The sequence below is a fragment of the Panthera pardus genome, unplaced genomic scaffold (genome assembly GCF_024362965.1).
Source record: "Panthera pardus isolate Hobbes unplaced genomic scaffold, ASM2436296v1 HiC_scaffold_10, whole genome shotgun sequence".
Lineage (NCBI taxonomy): Eukaryota > Metazoa > Chordata > Mammalia > Carnivora > Felidae > Panthera > Panthera pardus.
Genome location: NW_026526655.1, coordinates 55,567,422 through 55,584,528, shown reverse-complemented (window position 1 = coordinate 55,584,528; position 17,107 = coordinate 55,567,422). Strand labels below are relative to the sequence as shown.

Here is a 17,107-nt window from a genome sequence, read left to right as displayed (position 1 = left end):
GAAGAGAGTAAGTAAAAATGAGACAACACGAGTGGAAGAGGAGCCTGCCCAGATCCAAGTGAGGAATCTTCCCTTAGCCACAATGGAAAAAAAGGGGAAGGTCACCCCACGTTCTTGGAGAGAAGGAGGAGATGATATAAGGATAGCACTGTGTGTGGTTCTGTCCCCTCTGGTTAGTGTGTTCTCTCTCTCTCTCTCTCTCTCTCTCTCTCTCTCCTCTGTTATTGTTGCTGTTGTTATTATCATCATCATCATCATCATCATTACTTTACCTTAAAACATTTGTTGGATCATTTACATTCCTATCAAGTAGCTTAAATCCTTTATTGGAATAGGCTGGTTATAAATACATACTTTTAATAGAAATATGCACCTTAAATTATATTATTCACATGCATCTATAATATTTATAAATACATAAATTTTAAAAATATATAATCATTCAGAAGCTAATGTATACTATAGTATAAGAAGATCTCACTCCTGAGTTTGGGTTTAGTAGTTCTCAACAAAACATTTTTTTCTTTGTAAAGCCCTGAGATAAGAAATCCTTCCAGATATTCTTGCATATGCATTCCTGGATGAGAGAGTGGGGTGGATGCCACCCGATCATTAGAGATGGGAATGTGGTATCTGGTGGGGTAGGGGTTGAGTGGAGCAGGGAGGGAGGAAACCAAGATGGCAACACCAGAATTCTGATCGGGAAAGCACACAGAACATGTAAGTCCACACATACAAGCAACTTCTGAAAGGGTGAGACTACCACAATACTTGGGCTGGAAATTTGGGAGTGTCAGTAATAATTTTTGTATGTCAGGGCAGAAGGTAACAGAGTGGTCTATGAACCCAAACGAGCAATTCATGGGTGAGGACACCGTGGCTGTATTAGAATTTTCTAGGTCGATGACTAGCGGTGGTGCCAGTCAGAGAGTGGCCTCTCCTTGGTGAATGGCAATTCCTGCTTCAGCCCACTGATTCCACCCCCTTCCCAACAGGATGGAGACCCACCAGGAGGTGGGCGAGGAGTGCGTATGTGGGTATATATGAGATGCTCTGTATGTGTGAAGTCCAACACGACAACATGAAGTAGAGTTTGTGTGGGACTAGTGTATAGTGTGTCCTTTTTTACAGATGCAGAAACTAAAGTTTTTAAAGAAACAAAAGCTGAGTGAGGCAACCCTGTGGAGGTCAAAATTTGAAGATGGTGGAGTCATGACAACATTTGCTGTTCCAAATCCCTGTCCTTTGTTCTTTCTCACAATCTATGGTGATTTCTCAGTAATAAACACATTACTGCAAGTAATAATATAGCAATTATTGTCCTTACTGTAATTTTGTTGATGGAGTATTAAAATCTTCTCTTATATTATCTCATTTAATTCTCACACTTGAGGTAGGTGACGGAGTCAGGATGTGAAAATACTTCTGCACATAGACCTAATGGTCTATTAGTGATTCTTATTCATTGCATATCCACAGTTCATTTACTTATTAATTCATCCTGGATGTATTATTTTTATTCCTTGTTGTAAAGATATTACATATAAACAAAGCAGGACTCCGAGGGAGAGCCAAAAAAAAAAATCCTTTTTGTTGGGCAGGGGAATCTCTTTCTTCCATCCTTTCTTTCCTCTTTCTGTCTCTTCCTCCCTTCCTCCATCCATCCCCAAACCATTTAATAAAAGCATTCTCTGTGCTAAGTGCCCTGCTAGGCACTAGGGAATAAGATTATAAAAAAGATAAAATCCCTGTGCTTCCAAGGTTCATGGTCTAATTAAGGGTAGAAAAGTATATCGGTAAATAACCGATTTTAGGTCTTTTAGTCTTAAATCAGAGTACTTCAGGTACCACTGTGTTGCTTACTTATCCTCTCCCTCGGTTTTATCTTTCTACCAATATCTCACTTGTTACACAGAATACTTTGAAGACTGTACATGTATTATATTATCATGTTCTAGATAATGTCACATATCATTGATATTTTATCTGCCCTAGTTAAGAAGTATTTCACAGATAGAAAAAAGAATCTTTGATAATGGCTATAGACCAGAAGTTGGGACAATAGGTCTTGGGTCAAAACAAGGAGATTCAGGGGAGAGCACTATAGTCTTAGAACCTAGTCTGAGAGGAGATGCAGGTCAGGCCTGGGAAACAGGTCGGAGCTCTTGGTGGGATGTACACATGTGTAGTGGGGGAGCTAGATAATGCCCGGAGTAGCCTGTCCCCACCTGGGTCACATGTCTTTGTAGTGAAGTTTTCTTCTGTGGTATGAGAAGTTGTGCATTTCCAGACTATCTATACATATTCAAAATAAGTTCATAACGCATTTAACATCCTGACTATTTTTTGGATCATCCCTTTTAATAAACCTAACACATAAAATCTGTATCTAACTGTACAACGTATATGGATGGCCTTCAAGGAATCTGTGCACTCCCTAAAATTGCATGCAAAATTGTGAGCATATGAGCATTGTTAAGAGTGGGTCTGGCTTTCATCAGAGCCAAACCCATGACTCTAGAATAATTAAAGCCCAATGAATAGGTAATTAAAAATTGAGAAATTAAGGCCCATAATAAGGGCTTTTTTTCTCTCATAAAATTAGGGCTTTTTAGCATGTGATTTGGACATAAATACTGACTTACATCAAGAGCCACAGACTGTTTGGCCCAGGACTTCTTCACTTGATCGTACATAATTGTGTTGTTGATGCCAAGGCCACAGAAGATGACAAAAGCCTAGGAAAGAGAAAGCCCACTAATTAAAAACTGCAATAACTCACTGGCATAATCTAATATGAAAGCAGGCACTCATCAGAAATGGGTCTGAAAATATAATTTTATTGTACACAGAGGTAGGCCTTGGGGAAATATGCACATTAAAATTCTTAATTACTATTGTCATGTAACAGCTTTATAGCTCACATTGCACATGAGAAAAAATTGTTAATTTCATGTCATTGTGGAAAAAATGACTTTGTAAATTTAAAAACATACTTACAGTCTTACCAAATGTGTTCTTAATTCATTTAGATCGTGGACTGATTTTAGTAATTCCATTCCATTTAACTAAAGCAACCTCTTTTTAGTGGCTAGGGTATAAAATATTTTGATGAGGAAACCAAGTGACAATACCCATGAGGTAAATGTGAAAAGGAAGGAAGGTAGATTTAGAACCAGTTAGTAAAGAAGCTGTGAGATGTTCTTGGCTAGAGAAAAATAATCGTGGGGGTTTCATGTTGGTTATTTGTTGGTGCAAAGTTTATAAGGAAGCCTGTTCCAGGCCAACCTTTCCAGGTAGAGGGCAGATGGGAATAAATGGAAGCTTGAAAACCCAAGGAAGGTGATGGCCATACAGCCGGCAGAGCTGGCTCAAGGTCTCACGACTATACATAAACGCTTGACAAATTTTGGCAAGCTGCTACTAGGAGACTATAGGTGACTCAGCTATAACCTTTGGTTCACAAATTTATTTTCTTACCTCAAAAAGTCGTTGATCTGCGTCATCAAAAGCTTTCCCATCAAGTCTATTTAACACCTGAGCCACTCCTGTGGGAAGAGTTTGGTTTATGTGGTCAGTTTCAGCACTGCTCACTGTGTTACCACAATATAATAAGCCCCGGCTGACTCCATACCTCCCCTAGGTAACTTCAGACACTCAGTTTAATCTCTGGTCTCCCTAGTGCCTGCTGTCTTTAGGAGAGGGGATCTGAGGTACACAGCAATGCAGTCGATCTTCAAGGTTGTGATATCCAAACTGGCTCACAGTGAAGCCTAAAGCTCTACCAGGCATCAGTCTGAATCCTTGAAAATGTTTTTCGAGATGACTGTGCACAATCACTCTGATCTATCGGACATATATATACACATGGACATACACATACATGCAATTAGATACGTAATTGAGCTTAACTGTGTAAATACACATGTGTGTGCATGTATATATATAATTTTTTTTATTTTTTCAATCCCCTGGAACACAGTGCTTGAATGAGGCAGTGTGGCATAGTGATTAAGAACATGGGCTCTGGTGTCACACTGTCTCAGCTCACATTTCAACTCCACCACAGCTGTTACCTTAAACAAGTTACCTAACTTTTTTAGCACTAAAATTCCTCACCTGTAAAGTGGGAATTAAAACGTTAACTATCTCAGAGGGTTAGGAAGATTAAATGAGATAATGTTTGGGGGCGCCTGGGTGGGCTCAGTCAATGAAGCATCTGACTTCAGCTCAGGTCATGATCTCACGGTTCGTGGGTTCAGGCCCCTCATCAGGTTCCCTGCTGACAGCGTGGAACCTGCTTGGGATTCTCTCCCTCTCTCTCTGTCACTCTTGACTCGTGCTTTCTCTCTCTCTTAAAATAAATAAATAAACTTTAAAGAAAAAAATAAATGAGATAATGTTGGAACGTTTTAAAGTGAACATTAAAGAAGTTGGGAATTAGGACACCGTCAATCTTCAAAGCAAGGTTAGTTCTGCTTCTGTTACCAATGGGGTACATACAGTTCTAACAAACTTAATTTATGTACACTTCCTCTTTCCAAAGTTCATTTCCAGCACTGTGCCAGATGTCTCAAAACATACAGCTCTAACCAGAAAAACTGAACAATCTTGAAAAACATTCCCCTGTGTCCCCATTTAGTACAAACAAAAAAATAGCTATAATTCTAAAGCATGGTTGTGTTTTTTAAAATACCTAACTTCTCACTAGGGAGGTAAGTCATCATATGCTAGAAGACATATGTAATGAAACACAAATCTTTTAGCATGTAGTAGGCAAACTGCAGTCTTAGTTTTGAAAGCATAACAGATGTTTACTGTTACGAATGAAAGCTATGGGGCAACTGGGTGGCTTAGTGGTTAAGTGTCTGACTCTCGATTTTGGCTCAGATCATGATCTCTCCTTGTTCGTGAGTTCGAGCCCCGAGTTGGGCTCTGTGCTGTCAGCTCAGAGCCTGCCTGGGATTCTCTCTCTCCCACTGTTTCTGTCCCTTCCCCACTTGCCACCCCTCCTCAAAATAAATAAAAAATAAAAATAAAAGTTAAAAAGAAAGGAATGAAAAGCTAGGATTAGATTTGAGGTTGCCACTGGACACTAATCTTAGAATATTCTGTGTTCATTAATATACCAATATTTTTCTATAAATTAAGCAAATGGATGAAAAAATTCTGTTATGGCTTAAGTCTTGACAACATTGACAGAATACTAAGTTCTTGATAAGCAGCAGTGCCTTTCAGTTTAACAGGCAATGTCAGGGGGAAGCGAAGAGAGGCAAATAGATGCACTAGTACCTAGTCCCCTAGGAAAAAAATCATGTTTTAATTGTGTTTCAATAATTTTAACTAATTCCTTCACTCTTTATGACTTCTCTAACCACTGACTTCTTCCTTAGGTTTGATACTTTCCTGACTGAGGTTTTGAGGGGAGGGAAAGAAGAACAGGAGGTAGAGAAAACTTAGAAGCTCCTTTGGACCACAGTTCCATATTCTGGGTCAAGTGCAGCCTATTTTATTTAAAAAAAAAAAAATTTTTTTTTAACCTTTATTTATTTTTTTTGAGACAGAGAGAGACAGAGCATGAACGGGGGAGGGGCAGAGAGAGAGGGAGACACAGAATCGGAAGCAGGTTCCAGGCTCTGAGCCATCAGCCCAGAGCCCGAGACGGCGCTCGAACTCACAGACCTCGAGATCGTGACCTGAGCTGAAGTCGGCCGCTTAACCGACTGAGCCACCCAGGCGCCCCCAGCCTATTTTAGAATCATCCAAACAGAAAGATGCATGCTCAGTATATGTCTAATAATACATGTTTTGGGGGTGCCTGGGTGGCCCTGTCAGTTGAACATTTGACTTCGGCTCAGGTCATGATCTCGCCATAGATGAGTTCAAGCCCTGGGTCAGGCTCTGTGTTGACAGCTCAGATTCTGGAGCCTGCTTTAGATTCTGTGTCTTCCTCTCTCTCTGACCCTCCCCTGCCTGCATTCTGTCTCTCTCTCAAAAATAAATAAACATTAAAAAATTAAAAAAAAAATACATGTTCTTTTTCCTTTGCACATACTCTGTGTGTAAAAGCATAGATGTAAACATAAAGATGTAATGGAAAGTCTGTATAGGAGTTAGGAGCCCTGACTTTTAATCTCTACCCTGCTACCAACTCCCTCTGTGATTTTATTCTGGCCTTTGCATGATACCCCCACTTCAATTTCTACAAGGTAAGATAAGAAAGTCCTATTAGTTGATTTCTGAGATCTCCTCCAACTTCAAAATTATTGTTCCTTGGTTAAAAGAATAAATATTTGTTCATTGTTCGGATTAATGTTGATTCACCAGGAGTCTGCACTTATGAGATTAAACAAAAGAATGAAACATAGGCTGACGAGTCCTGGACATAAAAGAGGGGAGCAGGTATCAATTCTTGGTCTTTTCAGTAAGATCAAGTGTAAAAGGGGCGAGCAGGTAAAAAAGATAAGGTGTATTTTAATGTAAATTTGTCTTTATAAAAGAAGTTTGAACTACTTAGGTAATGTCTTACCAATTATTTGGTGGTTGCTATTCCAAATAGGGACACAGAGAACAGATCTTATGTGAAATCCAGATATCTGGTCAGCCTAGGATATAAGAAAATAGTTAATTAAAATTAAGCAACATTTACCCATTTCTGACTTACAGCTTACCACTCTTTATAATAGACATTTTAAGATCACTTTTAAAAAGATACATTATAATCTATTTTTTAATGCATATACTCACCTGTCTCTTAATTTAAAACATCACTATGAACATCCTAAGGGGATCAAGTCCCTACCAAATATGAATCAACCAAATGACCCCATGTCAACACCACCTCCCCCAATCCCTGCAGCCACAGAGAACTGGGTGTAAAACTCTTGATCATGATCATACTACCAGACAAAAATTCTGGCAACTGTTTCTGCCCTGAGTATAAAGCATTTTAATTAAACCAGTGGTCAATGGGCACATCTGTTAGTAAAAGTGTTTTGAGCCTATAATGCTGCCATATGTATAATTAGTTTTAATACTCTATATTTTTAACATCACTAATTTACTATGTATAAAATAATATACAAAAAATTGAAGTTGCAAAAATATACAATAAATGTAGAGGTTCAGAGATCTTCTTTCCTCTAGAAGGCTGTCGGATGACATATTTAAAATATGAAGGTATAGTAACCAGGATCAACAAACATCATTCAGTAAAAGCTCCATGTAATATTAAAACTGATGGTCCACATCTGAACTGTTAGATAAGAGCTACTAAAAACTGACAGAGCATTGGTGAGTTCATATGACCTTGAGTTCTATTGAGAAAGGTCATCCTGCCATCCCAGTACTATAGGAAAAACAATAAGATATCAAGGTTTTAGATCATGACTATTGGGGTAAAAAGGTACTGTAATATTTTAAAACATTGTAGCACTTAAGAGCTACACATTTAAAACATTTGAAATTGGAAGTTAATTTACACACCTAAATTTTATGTTTGGATTGTTTTGGTTTTCCTCTGAGAAAATAATCTTCCAGATGTCTTCTATTCTTGATACCAATATGCAAGTTTCTTTTTTTAAAGTACTTTTTTTGTTTTGTTTTGTTTTGTTCAAGAAATCTTCCTCTGCTCCTGGACCATGAAGATATTCTCCTATTCTTTTCCTAGAATCTTTATAGTTTTAACTTTCACATTTAGATCTGCAATCAAACTGGAAATGATTCTCGAGAACAGTGTGAGCTAAGAGTCAAGATTCTTCAAGTATCTATTTATCTACCACCTCCTATGCACCAGATACATTGCTGGTGTGGATATAAAAATGAAGTTGAGGATATAAAAATGAAGTTAAACAGTTGCTTGAGGAACTCACAATGTAGAGTGAAGACAGAAATAGTTAAGATAAAATAAGTGTCCAAGTAACGAATGTTTGGAACACTATAGAAAAACCAGCAACTGACTCTGTTTAGAGAAATCAAGAGCAGCTTTAGATCCTTACCAGTGAGTCTTCAGTGACAGGGATGACAGTGACGATGATGAGCTAACATTTACTGGGTGTTTGCTTCATGTCCGGCACCCTATTCGGCACCTTCTCGTGCATTATCTCATTTACTTATTAAAACAACCTTACAGGTAGGTACTGTTAACATCCTCCCTTTCAGATAAGACTCTGATATCTGCCTTGAAACTGGAGAGACTGGTTCAAAGGAAATCAGACAATAACAAACACATCCATCAAAGTTACCCTCCAAAAGAAACAAAGTGGTTTTCCTCCTCTCCCTGAGGCTAACAGTCTGAATTACAGCGATGCTAGTGAGCAGGAGGAGATTGAAGTCGATTTTCCAGGTCTAGGAGGTATAAGCTACAGACTTGGACTGGCCAGAGCAGCACTGGAATGTGTGGGTCTGTTTTGCTGACGGACACGCAACTGTCAGGTGTCCTGAACCGGTGCTGAGAAGGAGGCAGGATTGCTCTGCCAGCGCTGGGACCACCATGGCCCCACTCTAACCCTTCCTAGGAGATCTGAAGCAGCTGAGGAGAGAGGTCATGGTGCAAGAAGACAAGGAACATGCAGTGAGTGAAAGAAACCAGGACAGAGACGGCTTGAGAGGCTGGTGGCGAGAAAAACAAACCCTAGGCTGTTTGCCAGTGAAATAAGCAAGAATTCTGTTTACCAAAAATTGTTGTAGTTCCCCAAAAGAAGTTTTTATTCTGGGGAGCTGAGAGTATGTGTTCTCCCATCCCTCCTGAGGATAGCATGGAAGTCTCTGGTTTGAGTAAGAGTGGCTGGAGTCCCTTGATGTGGGGAATACAGGAAGTTTGAGCGAGATGATCCTGAGTTCAAGTTATAATTGAGATGGCAGGGGAGAGGGCGGTTAGGGACTCATCCTGATGTCATCAGCCTCTGGTTCTAATTGATTGAGTAAAATCACCAGGGAAGAACTTGTTCAAGGAAGACACAAAAGGGCTGAAAACTGGGACATGATATTTCGGGCAGAAACATGAACACAGGGTCAGTGACAGGGAGGAAAAAGAACTCCAAAGCTCATACTCTTAACCTCCATGCTTTGTAGCATTTCTAACCTGTGAATACATTGCTACAACCTTTCTGGAAATAGATTTACTGATGTGTATCCAGAGTCCAAAATGTATAAATACCCTTGACCAATTCCTAGGTCTAGAAATTTATTCTATGGTAATTATCATAGCTATATACAAAAGTTTACATATAAACGTATAAATCATACAATTACCAATGATAGTGATATATTAGAAATAACCTGAATACTCAACTAGAGGGAGTAGGTTGAGTAAACCATAGCACATCTACACAGTGGAATATTATCCATCTAATTTAAATCATGCTATAGAAGAATATTTGTTAATGTGGAAAATTTTAACATATTAAGTGACAAGAGTGTGGGTGTCTGTGGGTATACAAACACTTACTATATACATTGGAAAATCCTGGAAAAATTATAACCAAAGTAGTCCTCTCTGAATTGTTTGCCTATGGGAGTTTTTGTTTCTTTACTTTAAAAATAATCTTTACTTTTTAGAACAGTTTCAAGTTCACAGCAAAATGAATGCAAGTACAGAGAGTTCCCATACATCTCTTGCCCCCACACATGCACCTCAACATCTCTCAGGACCAACATCACTCACCAGAGTAGTACTTTTACTACTGATGAAACCACACTGATACATCATTATCATCCCAAGTCCACAGTTTACATTAGGTTCACTTGTGATGCTGTACATTCTATGGGTTTTGACAACGGGGTCATGACATGTATCCACCATTAGAGTATCATACAGAGTAGTTTCAGTGCCTCTCAAATCCTTTGTGCTCCACCTGTTCATTCCTCCATCCATGTTCAGATCTGGCAACTACTGATCTTCCCCCTGCCCCAGCTTTACTGAGGTAGAACTGACAAATTTATAACATGCTTAATGTGTACATCATGATGATTTGATATATGTATACACTGTGAAAGTATTCTTTCGGGTTTTTTTTAAATTTTTTAAGTTTATTTATTTATTTTGAGAGAGACAGAGTCAGCACGAGTGGGGGAGGGGCTGTGGAGAGGGAGAGAGAGAATCCCAAGCAGGCTCTGTGCTGCCAGCACAGAGCCCGATGTGGGGCTCAAACCTACAAAGCTGCGAGATCATGACCTGAGCTGAAACCAAGAGTCGGACACTTAATTGACTGAGCCACCCAGGCGCCCCTGTCTTTGGGAGTTTTTAAATTACTGTTTGCGGGTGCCTGGGTGGCTTAGTCGGTTAAGTGTCTGACTTCAGCTCAGGTCATGGTCTCACGGTTCGTGGGTTCGAGCCCCACATCGGGTTCTGTGCTGACAGCTCAGAGCCTGCAGCCTCCTTCAGATTCTGTGTCTCCCTCTCTCTCTGTCCCTCTCCTGCTTGTGCTCTGTTTCTCTGTCTCTCAAATAAATAAACATTAAAAACATTAAATAAATAAACAAATAAGTAAATAAATAAATTACTACTTGTGTTTTCTAAATTTTGGATAATGAATTACTTTCCCATAAGGGAACAAGTTATTTTCTAAATAGAACTAGAGTGGAACAATAGTGTCAAATTTTGCAGAATAGTCAAACAGGATAAGCACCGAAAATGGGCTCTTGGATTTAGTAGCACAGAAGGATAACTGAAGGCAAATATAGTCAGGGCAAGAAGGGATGGGATGAGGATCAGAAGTCAAGTGGTTAGTTCTGAAGGAGAGGGAGGCCACACTGAGAGTGCAGAGCTGCATTGATCCAACACTAGAGGCTTATATGGGCTGAGCACAACAGGAGAGGAGAGGCAACAGAGGATGTTGAAAATGTCTTTTTTTTTTTTTTAAAGGTTTATTTTTGTGTGAGAGAGAGAGTGTACGTAGGGGAGGAGCAGAGAGACAGAGAGAGGGAGACAAGGATCAGAAGTGAGCTCTGTGTGGACAGCAGCGAGCCCAATGCGGGGCTTGAACTCACAAACTGTGAAATCATGACCTGAGCCAAAGTCAGATGCTCAACTGACTGAGCCATTCAGGTGCCCTGAGAATGCCTTTAAATCGTTCTCACTGTGGCTGAGGGAAGGAAGTGAGGCTGGGACTAATTGGCTATGAAAATAAGGAAGAGAGAGCAGTAATGATCAGCATGCTTGAAGAGCCCAGCAAGATGGGAGAGAGGGAGGGGAATGGCAGAGTATGATGGGGGTGAACTTTCCAAATTGAAGATCATTAGGGCAATCCCCCCACTTGTCTATCTGTAGCAATGCTGTTGTTTCTAGAAAGTTCAACTAATCCAGGTTGATTGTATAACCATATGAAATGGCAAGGGCTGGGAGCACATATCATCCCCTGCAGGGACTGCAGGAGAAGAGCACAAAATGTCTGAAGAATGAATACCAAACAAGGATGAAGAGGAATAAGAAAGTATGAAGGAAAGAATCATCTCTGTTCATCAAAGAATCCCAGGTCTCCAGATCATATCAGTCAATGGCGCTCAGAAATATTTACTGCCCTCTCAACCCTGACCAAGGCACTAGAACTCTCTGTCTCAATTTTGTCATCAATATTGATCTTGTGCAAACCAAAATGTCAACATTGGCTATCTCCAGATTTTGGTATTGTAGCTGATTCTCATCTTTTTTCCTTTGTGCTTTTTCTTATTTTCCAAGTTGTTTTATAAGAATATGAGCATGAAACGGTTTCAAAATTTGTAAGGTGTCTTACAAATGTAAATATTACTGAGAGGAATACCTGCCCCCAAATATCCACCCCACTATTCTACAAGGTCCCCACTCCATCATTCTCAGTTTAAAACTCACATCATTAGAGTCCTAATTGTTAGACCATATGAGACTAAGCAGCCTTTCTAGAAGGTTACAATTAAAATAAACATACTATCTGGTAGTGCCTACTTCTTTCCAATTAAATATCTGTATACCTAAAAATTTTGTCTAGTCTGTGTCCTGATTTGGTTTTTCCAGTTGATGGATCTACTCAGAGCCATCAAAACACACTTGTTACATTTTCCAGCCTCTCAAAGGTGGTCAAAGGAAATGTTAAATGAATCGGTGATAATGTAACACTATTCTTTAATATTCAAAATGTTTCCTTTCCCTATAAGGATATGTACAATTTAAGCTATAATCTAAAGCAATACTTTATCCCTCAAATGTCAATCTACCAGTAAGAAATTCTGGTATTAGGACAAGCTGAGGGAGACGTTCTGAAGTCAGTCCCTTCATTTTCCCGAAACTAAGTAGAGAGGCAGTTTCTTTTTGTCTACCTTACCTACACATAGGATCAGTCCTAATGGCTTCTAGAACATACCTACAAATGATTCCTTAAATTTCTGACAAAAGTACTCCTAAAGAAATAACTGACCTTTGGGCTTAGAACTGAGGCATTGTCTTCATCACCTATGTAGCAAAGTCTGTTGTACTCTTACAACCATGGGACCCCTATACTGGTCTTCATTCAGCAAAGCTACCCCATTCTATACCTTAATTCAAGTCTTAGTAATCCTCCTGACCTTTTTGCCTTCCTGGTCATCTGGAATTCTTATATCCCACCATCCAATCTTCCCTAGCAAACCCTACTCCCGGGAAAGGATCTCAAACTGGCTTACACTGAGTATCAGCACTTGAGAGATTATTGGTAGCAAATGCATTTCAGCAGGTGCACAGAGCTCTATCTCTTAATGGTTTCAATTTTGCACATTTCCCTTTGTCAGGAGCAGCAGAGCTGATAGACCATGAGGCGTTATAGAGAATAGACAATGAACTGTCCTCCTGGGCTAGCACTCAGCATTTCAGATTGTGGGGGTGCTTTGCTATGAAGATCTGACAGGCAAAATGGGCTTCAATGCTTTAAGTCAAAGGATCTTAGAGCCCAGAGTCCCATTATCCTTAAGTGCTACATGATGAGGGCAAGAACTATTGAGTTGTCTTCAACAGGCTTTGATAAGAAAAAGAAAACAACAAAACAAAACAGAGAAAGAACCTCATGTGGGAAAACTCATGGGATTGAAGCGTGACGGACTTAGGGCCATGACACCTTAGATTTAACTGTGTAACTGGGCATCAGCCACCATGGTAGAGGAGATCTGGGTGCTGATGGGTTTCTTACTGCTCTTAAATTTGTAACAAATACATTTGTCACCAAATCATCCATGCAGAAGGCGTGTCCTACATTGTAGTTATTTTCTGCCATCTCCCCTGTGCCAAACCTTTTCTATTCAAATGTTGGGTCCAATTGTTCATTCCTGCTGTAGGCAGAGGACAAACTTTGCATGTAATGGCTCTGAAAATTCTCCCCATAACAATACAAATGGGAGGAAATACTAAATTAAGCAATAGAATATTATATCTTATAATGACTAAATAACGGCTTGTTGTGCATTAGTGTATTTGTTTTAGGGTATTCTTTTGAATCTAGTATGAAAAGAAGGGCAGAAAGCTTTGCAGATAATGCACTAGAGTGCAACTAATTATTGGAGGATGAATTCATAAGCACAATGCCAGCTAAAAGCAAGACCAGAATAACTGTTTCAGGGTATTTGTAAATAGAGTATGCGCTCTAAGAAGCCACCTGATACAACAGCAGGTCATCTGAAAACGCACTTTATGTACATGCCGTTGGCACAGTCTCAAACGAGTATCTTAGGATAAAATCCAAGCAACACTCCATGCTGACCAGGGCAATAGAAAATAGTCCATCTAAATTCCCCAAAGATACAGTAAGACAAGTTAATTTACTTAGATCTTACATTATTTCAATTCTAGTTTTGAGTAATAGTGTATAGTTTTTAGAGGGCTCACAATAGCCTGGCAAAATATAATTTCACATCAGATATAAGGGGTCTAAAATTTTAAAATATCTTTATAATTTTGCCTGATTACAAAAACAATACAAACCCTTGGGAAATTTTTAAGTAAAAATAAAATCAAAAGCTCTAATCTTTCCATCTCTATCATGGCAACTATTGACAGTTTAGTATAAGTTCTTGCTGATCTTTTCCTACAAATATACAACATGCTTATGCATCAATTTATGATATATTCAATAACATATCATATATTCATAAATAAAATATATAAAATGTTCAACAACACTTAACAATAATGACTATTTTTTTTACTTCTTGTGTGTCTATTTATTTATTTATTTATTTATTTATTTTAATATGAAACTTATTGTCAAATTTGTTTCCATACAACACCCAGTGCTCATCCCAACAGGTGCCCTCCTCAATGCCCATCACCCACTTTCCCCTTAAGTACTAAACATTGTTCCAGTTGTTGGGGAGATATCAGTGAACAAAACCAACAAAATTCTCACCTTCATTGTGGTTACATTCTAGCGAGAGAAGACAGATGGCAAACAATACAAAAAAATACAGAAATAGATTACATGTTAGGAGGTGTTAGGAATTACAGAGAAAACATAGAGCAGGATGAAGGGGACTTAATATCAAGGCTGCCAGGCTTTACTAACAGGTAACATTTGAAAGATGATTTTAAAGAAGTGAGGATGGGAGCACGCAGATACTGGGGGAAGAGAATTTCAGATGAGGGAATAGCCAGTGCAAAGGCCCTGAGATAGGTGTGTGAGTAGCATGTTCTAGAAATAACAAAAAGACCAGTATGGCTGGAGAAGCAGGAGTAAGGGCTGGGGTTAGATAAGAGGTGCTAGATTGTGTAAGGGCATTGTAAACATCTGAAAGAATTCTGAGTCTGGCTTTTACTCTAGTGGCATAAGGAGACTTTGAAGAGTTTGTGAGCAGACTTTTGATATGCTATGACTTGAAATTTAAAAGCATCTGGTTATCTGGCTATTGTAATGAGAACAGAGTGCAAAGGAGAAGAGTGGAAGCAGAGATTAAGAGGCGATGGCCATGAAATAGTCCAGAGATGAGGGTGGCTTGGACTTGGGAAGTAGCAGTTGAGTGGTGAGAAGTGGTCAGATTCTGGATAAATTTTGCAAATAGAGCCAGTTGGACTTCCTGATGAGTTACATGTGCCAAATGAGAGAATCATGCCTATAAAATTTTTGTCGTAAGCGTCAGGAAGGATTGAGTTGCCTTAATAGAGACAGGGAAACAGAGAGAGGAGTAGACTTGGAAGAAAAAAGGTTGTGGGCTCTGTTTTGGACATGTTAGGTTTGAGGGGTCTGATTGAAAAATATGTGTATGTATATATGCACATATATCATTCTATACATTATTCTATACACACTTCTTTGTGTTTTTTTTTTTTTCACTTGTGGACATTTTTCCATATCAGGACATAGGGAAGATCTTATGGGATAGAGAGATTTTGTGTGGGTGCAATTTTCATCATTATTATAGTATGGTAGGCAGAATGCTAAAGATGACCTCTAAGATTCTCACCTGCCACCTTCCACTTTGTACATATCTGGCATAATCCTCTCCACTTGAGTGACAGGATAATCACTTCCTTGATTAGGTTATGTTATGTGGCAGAGGTGATGGGACAGCCACTCTTGTGATTATGTAAGTCACCCCTGACATTATGTAAGCCTCTGTCACAGCCAACTGGAGTGAGATTCTCCTGTTGGCTTTGAGCAGGTGAGCTGCCATGTTGTGAGAAGGCCATATGGCTAGTACCTAAGAGCAATTTCCAGGAGCTGAGAGAGACTTTTTACCAGCAGCCAGTAAGAAAATGGAAACCTCAGTCTGCAACTGCAAGGAACTCAATTTTACCAACAACCTGAATAAGCTCTGAAAAGTGCCAAAGTACAAACGAGAATGTCACCTGACTAACACCTTACTTTTAGCCTGTGAGACCCTGGAGCAGAGAACCCAGCTATGTCAAGCCCAGATTTCTCACCTACAGAAGGTGAGAGATAATAAGTAGGCGTTTGTTTTAAGCTGCTGAATTTGTGCTGACTTGTTATGTAGCAATAGAACATTAATATACATGGTATTCTGTCCAATATCTTTAGGAGCCAAGCATGGGTACTGCCTCGCAAGGAGAAAATGACTGGGAAAACTACAAAGCCCACCTACATGATAACCCACGAACATGAGTGCTTCTTCAGGCACTATAAATAAATATAATTAGGTATATATACATATTGGTCTTCCATTCTTTTCATGGAGGATGTAACAGAGTCTTGTAACAGAATAAACATATCACAATCTTCATAAGGTGGCAGAATTTAAAGCTCAGAAATTTAGTTCTGGCTCTGTGAGTATCTTATATAACCATTCTGTCATAAATTTCCACCCATAAACCAGAGTCTGGCCTTACAATCATGCATGCTATCAAGCACAGCAGGCGCTACTCCTAAGAGTCAACTCAAACAGGCAGACAGAAGGCAAATAATCACTGTGGCTTGCCCTCTAAGTTGCTGTTTCCCACAAGGAGGGAACTCCATTAAATATTTAATACAATCACAAAGAGAACACCCAGCAGGAGGACAACTATGATTATTTGCCCCATCGCCTTCACAGCAAGCTCCTGTGGCACCTGGGATGGGCTTTATATCACATTAAAGATCCCTTTGTAGTTTCTATTAAAAGGAAGACCAACAGTTTCGAAACTGAGGTTTCAAAATAAAGATCATTCTCTTGCTGTCTACCTTTGGGCAGAGTTTGTGAGGACTTCCCAGAAGTTATTATAAGGCATGAAAGACACCAAGATTGGAAATCCAGTTTCCACTTTAGCTGTACAGCTAAGGCAAAGCTTGGTAGGATAAATTCTCTCTTATTAACAGGAAATAGCCACTGGCATCATGAATCTCCAAACTGACAAGCTTCCCATGTTAGTCTAAATTGGAGAAGAAACTACCAAATGCACACAAGAGGACGTGCTGTGGTTGGCACCCAGTTAGAGATCTGAAGAATCCACAAGATGGTTCCCGGGGAGAGTCATTCATCAGTGCTCTGGACAGTTTCATTCAGGGAGTAGGGAACACTTCCCTAGCCAGTGTCAATGATCAGGAGCATCCATTTGGGCTTAACATGAACAAAAACTAAACTCCTATTGTATTATGCCATGGAGATTTTGGAGTTTATTTATTGCCCTAACTGATACAGTGGTTTGAACGTAGGCAACAGGGCTATGTTTGAAATATAC

General features: G+C 39.4%; 1 protein-coding gene across 2 annotated transcripts in view; it reads right to left on the bottom strand.

Moving 5' to 3' along the window:
• The window catches only part of PDE11A (phosphodiesterase 11A), a 378,389-nt gene that overhangs the window by 163,734 nt on the left and 197,548 nt on the right, over positions 1–17,107 (bottom strand). For both annotated transcript variants that reach the window (XR_008423866.1, XM_019460550.2), the window contains exons 7-9: positions 6,530–6,605; positions 3,481–3,548; positions 2,646–2,738 (exon numbers count right to left, since the gene is read on the bottom strand). Coding sequence is in view for 1 of the 2 variants with exons in the window: in XM_019460550.2 (XP_019316095.2) it covers positions 2,646–2,738; positions 3,481–3,548; positions 6,530–6,605 (237 nt within the window). In the remaining variant the exon portion in view is untranslated. The remainder of the gene's footprint in view (positions 1–2,645; positions 2,739–3,480; positions 3,549–6,529; positions 6,606–17,107) is intronic.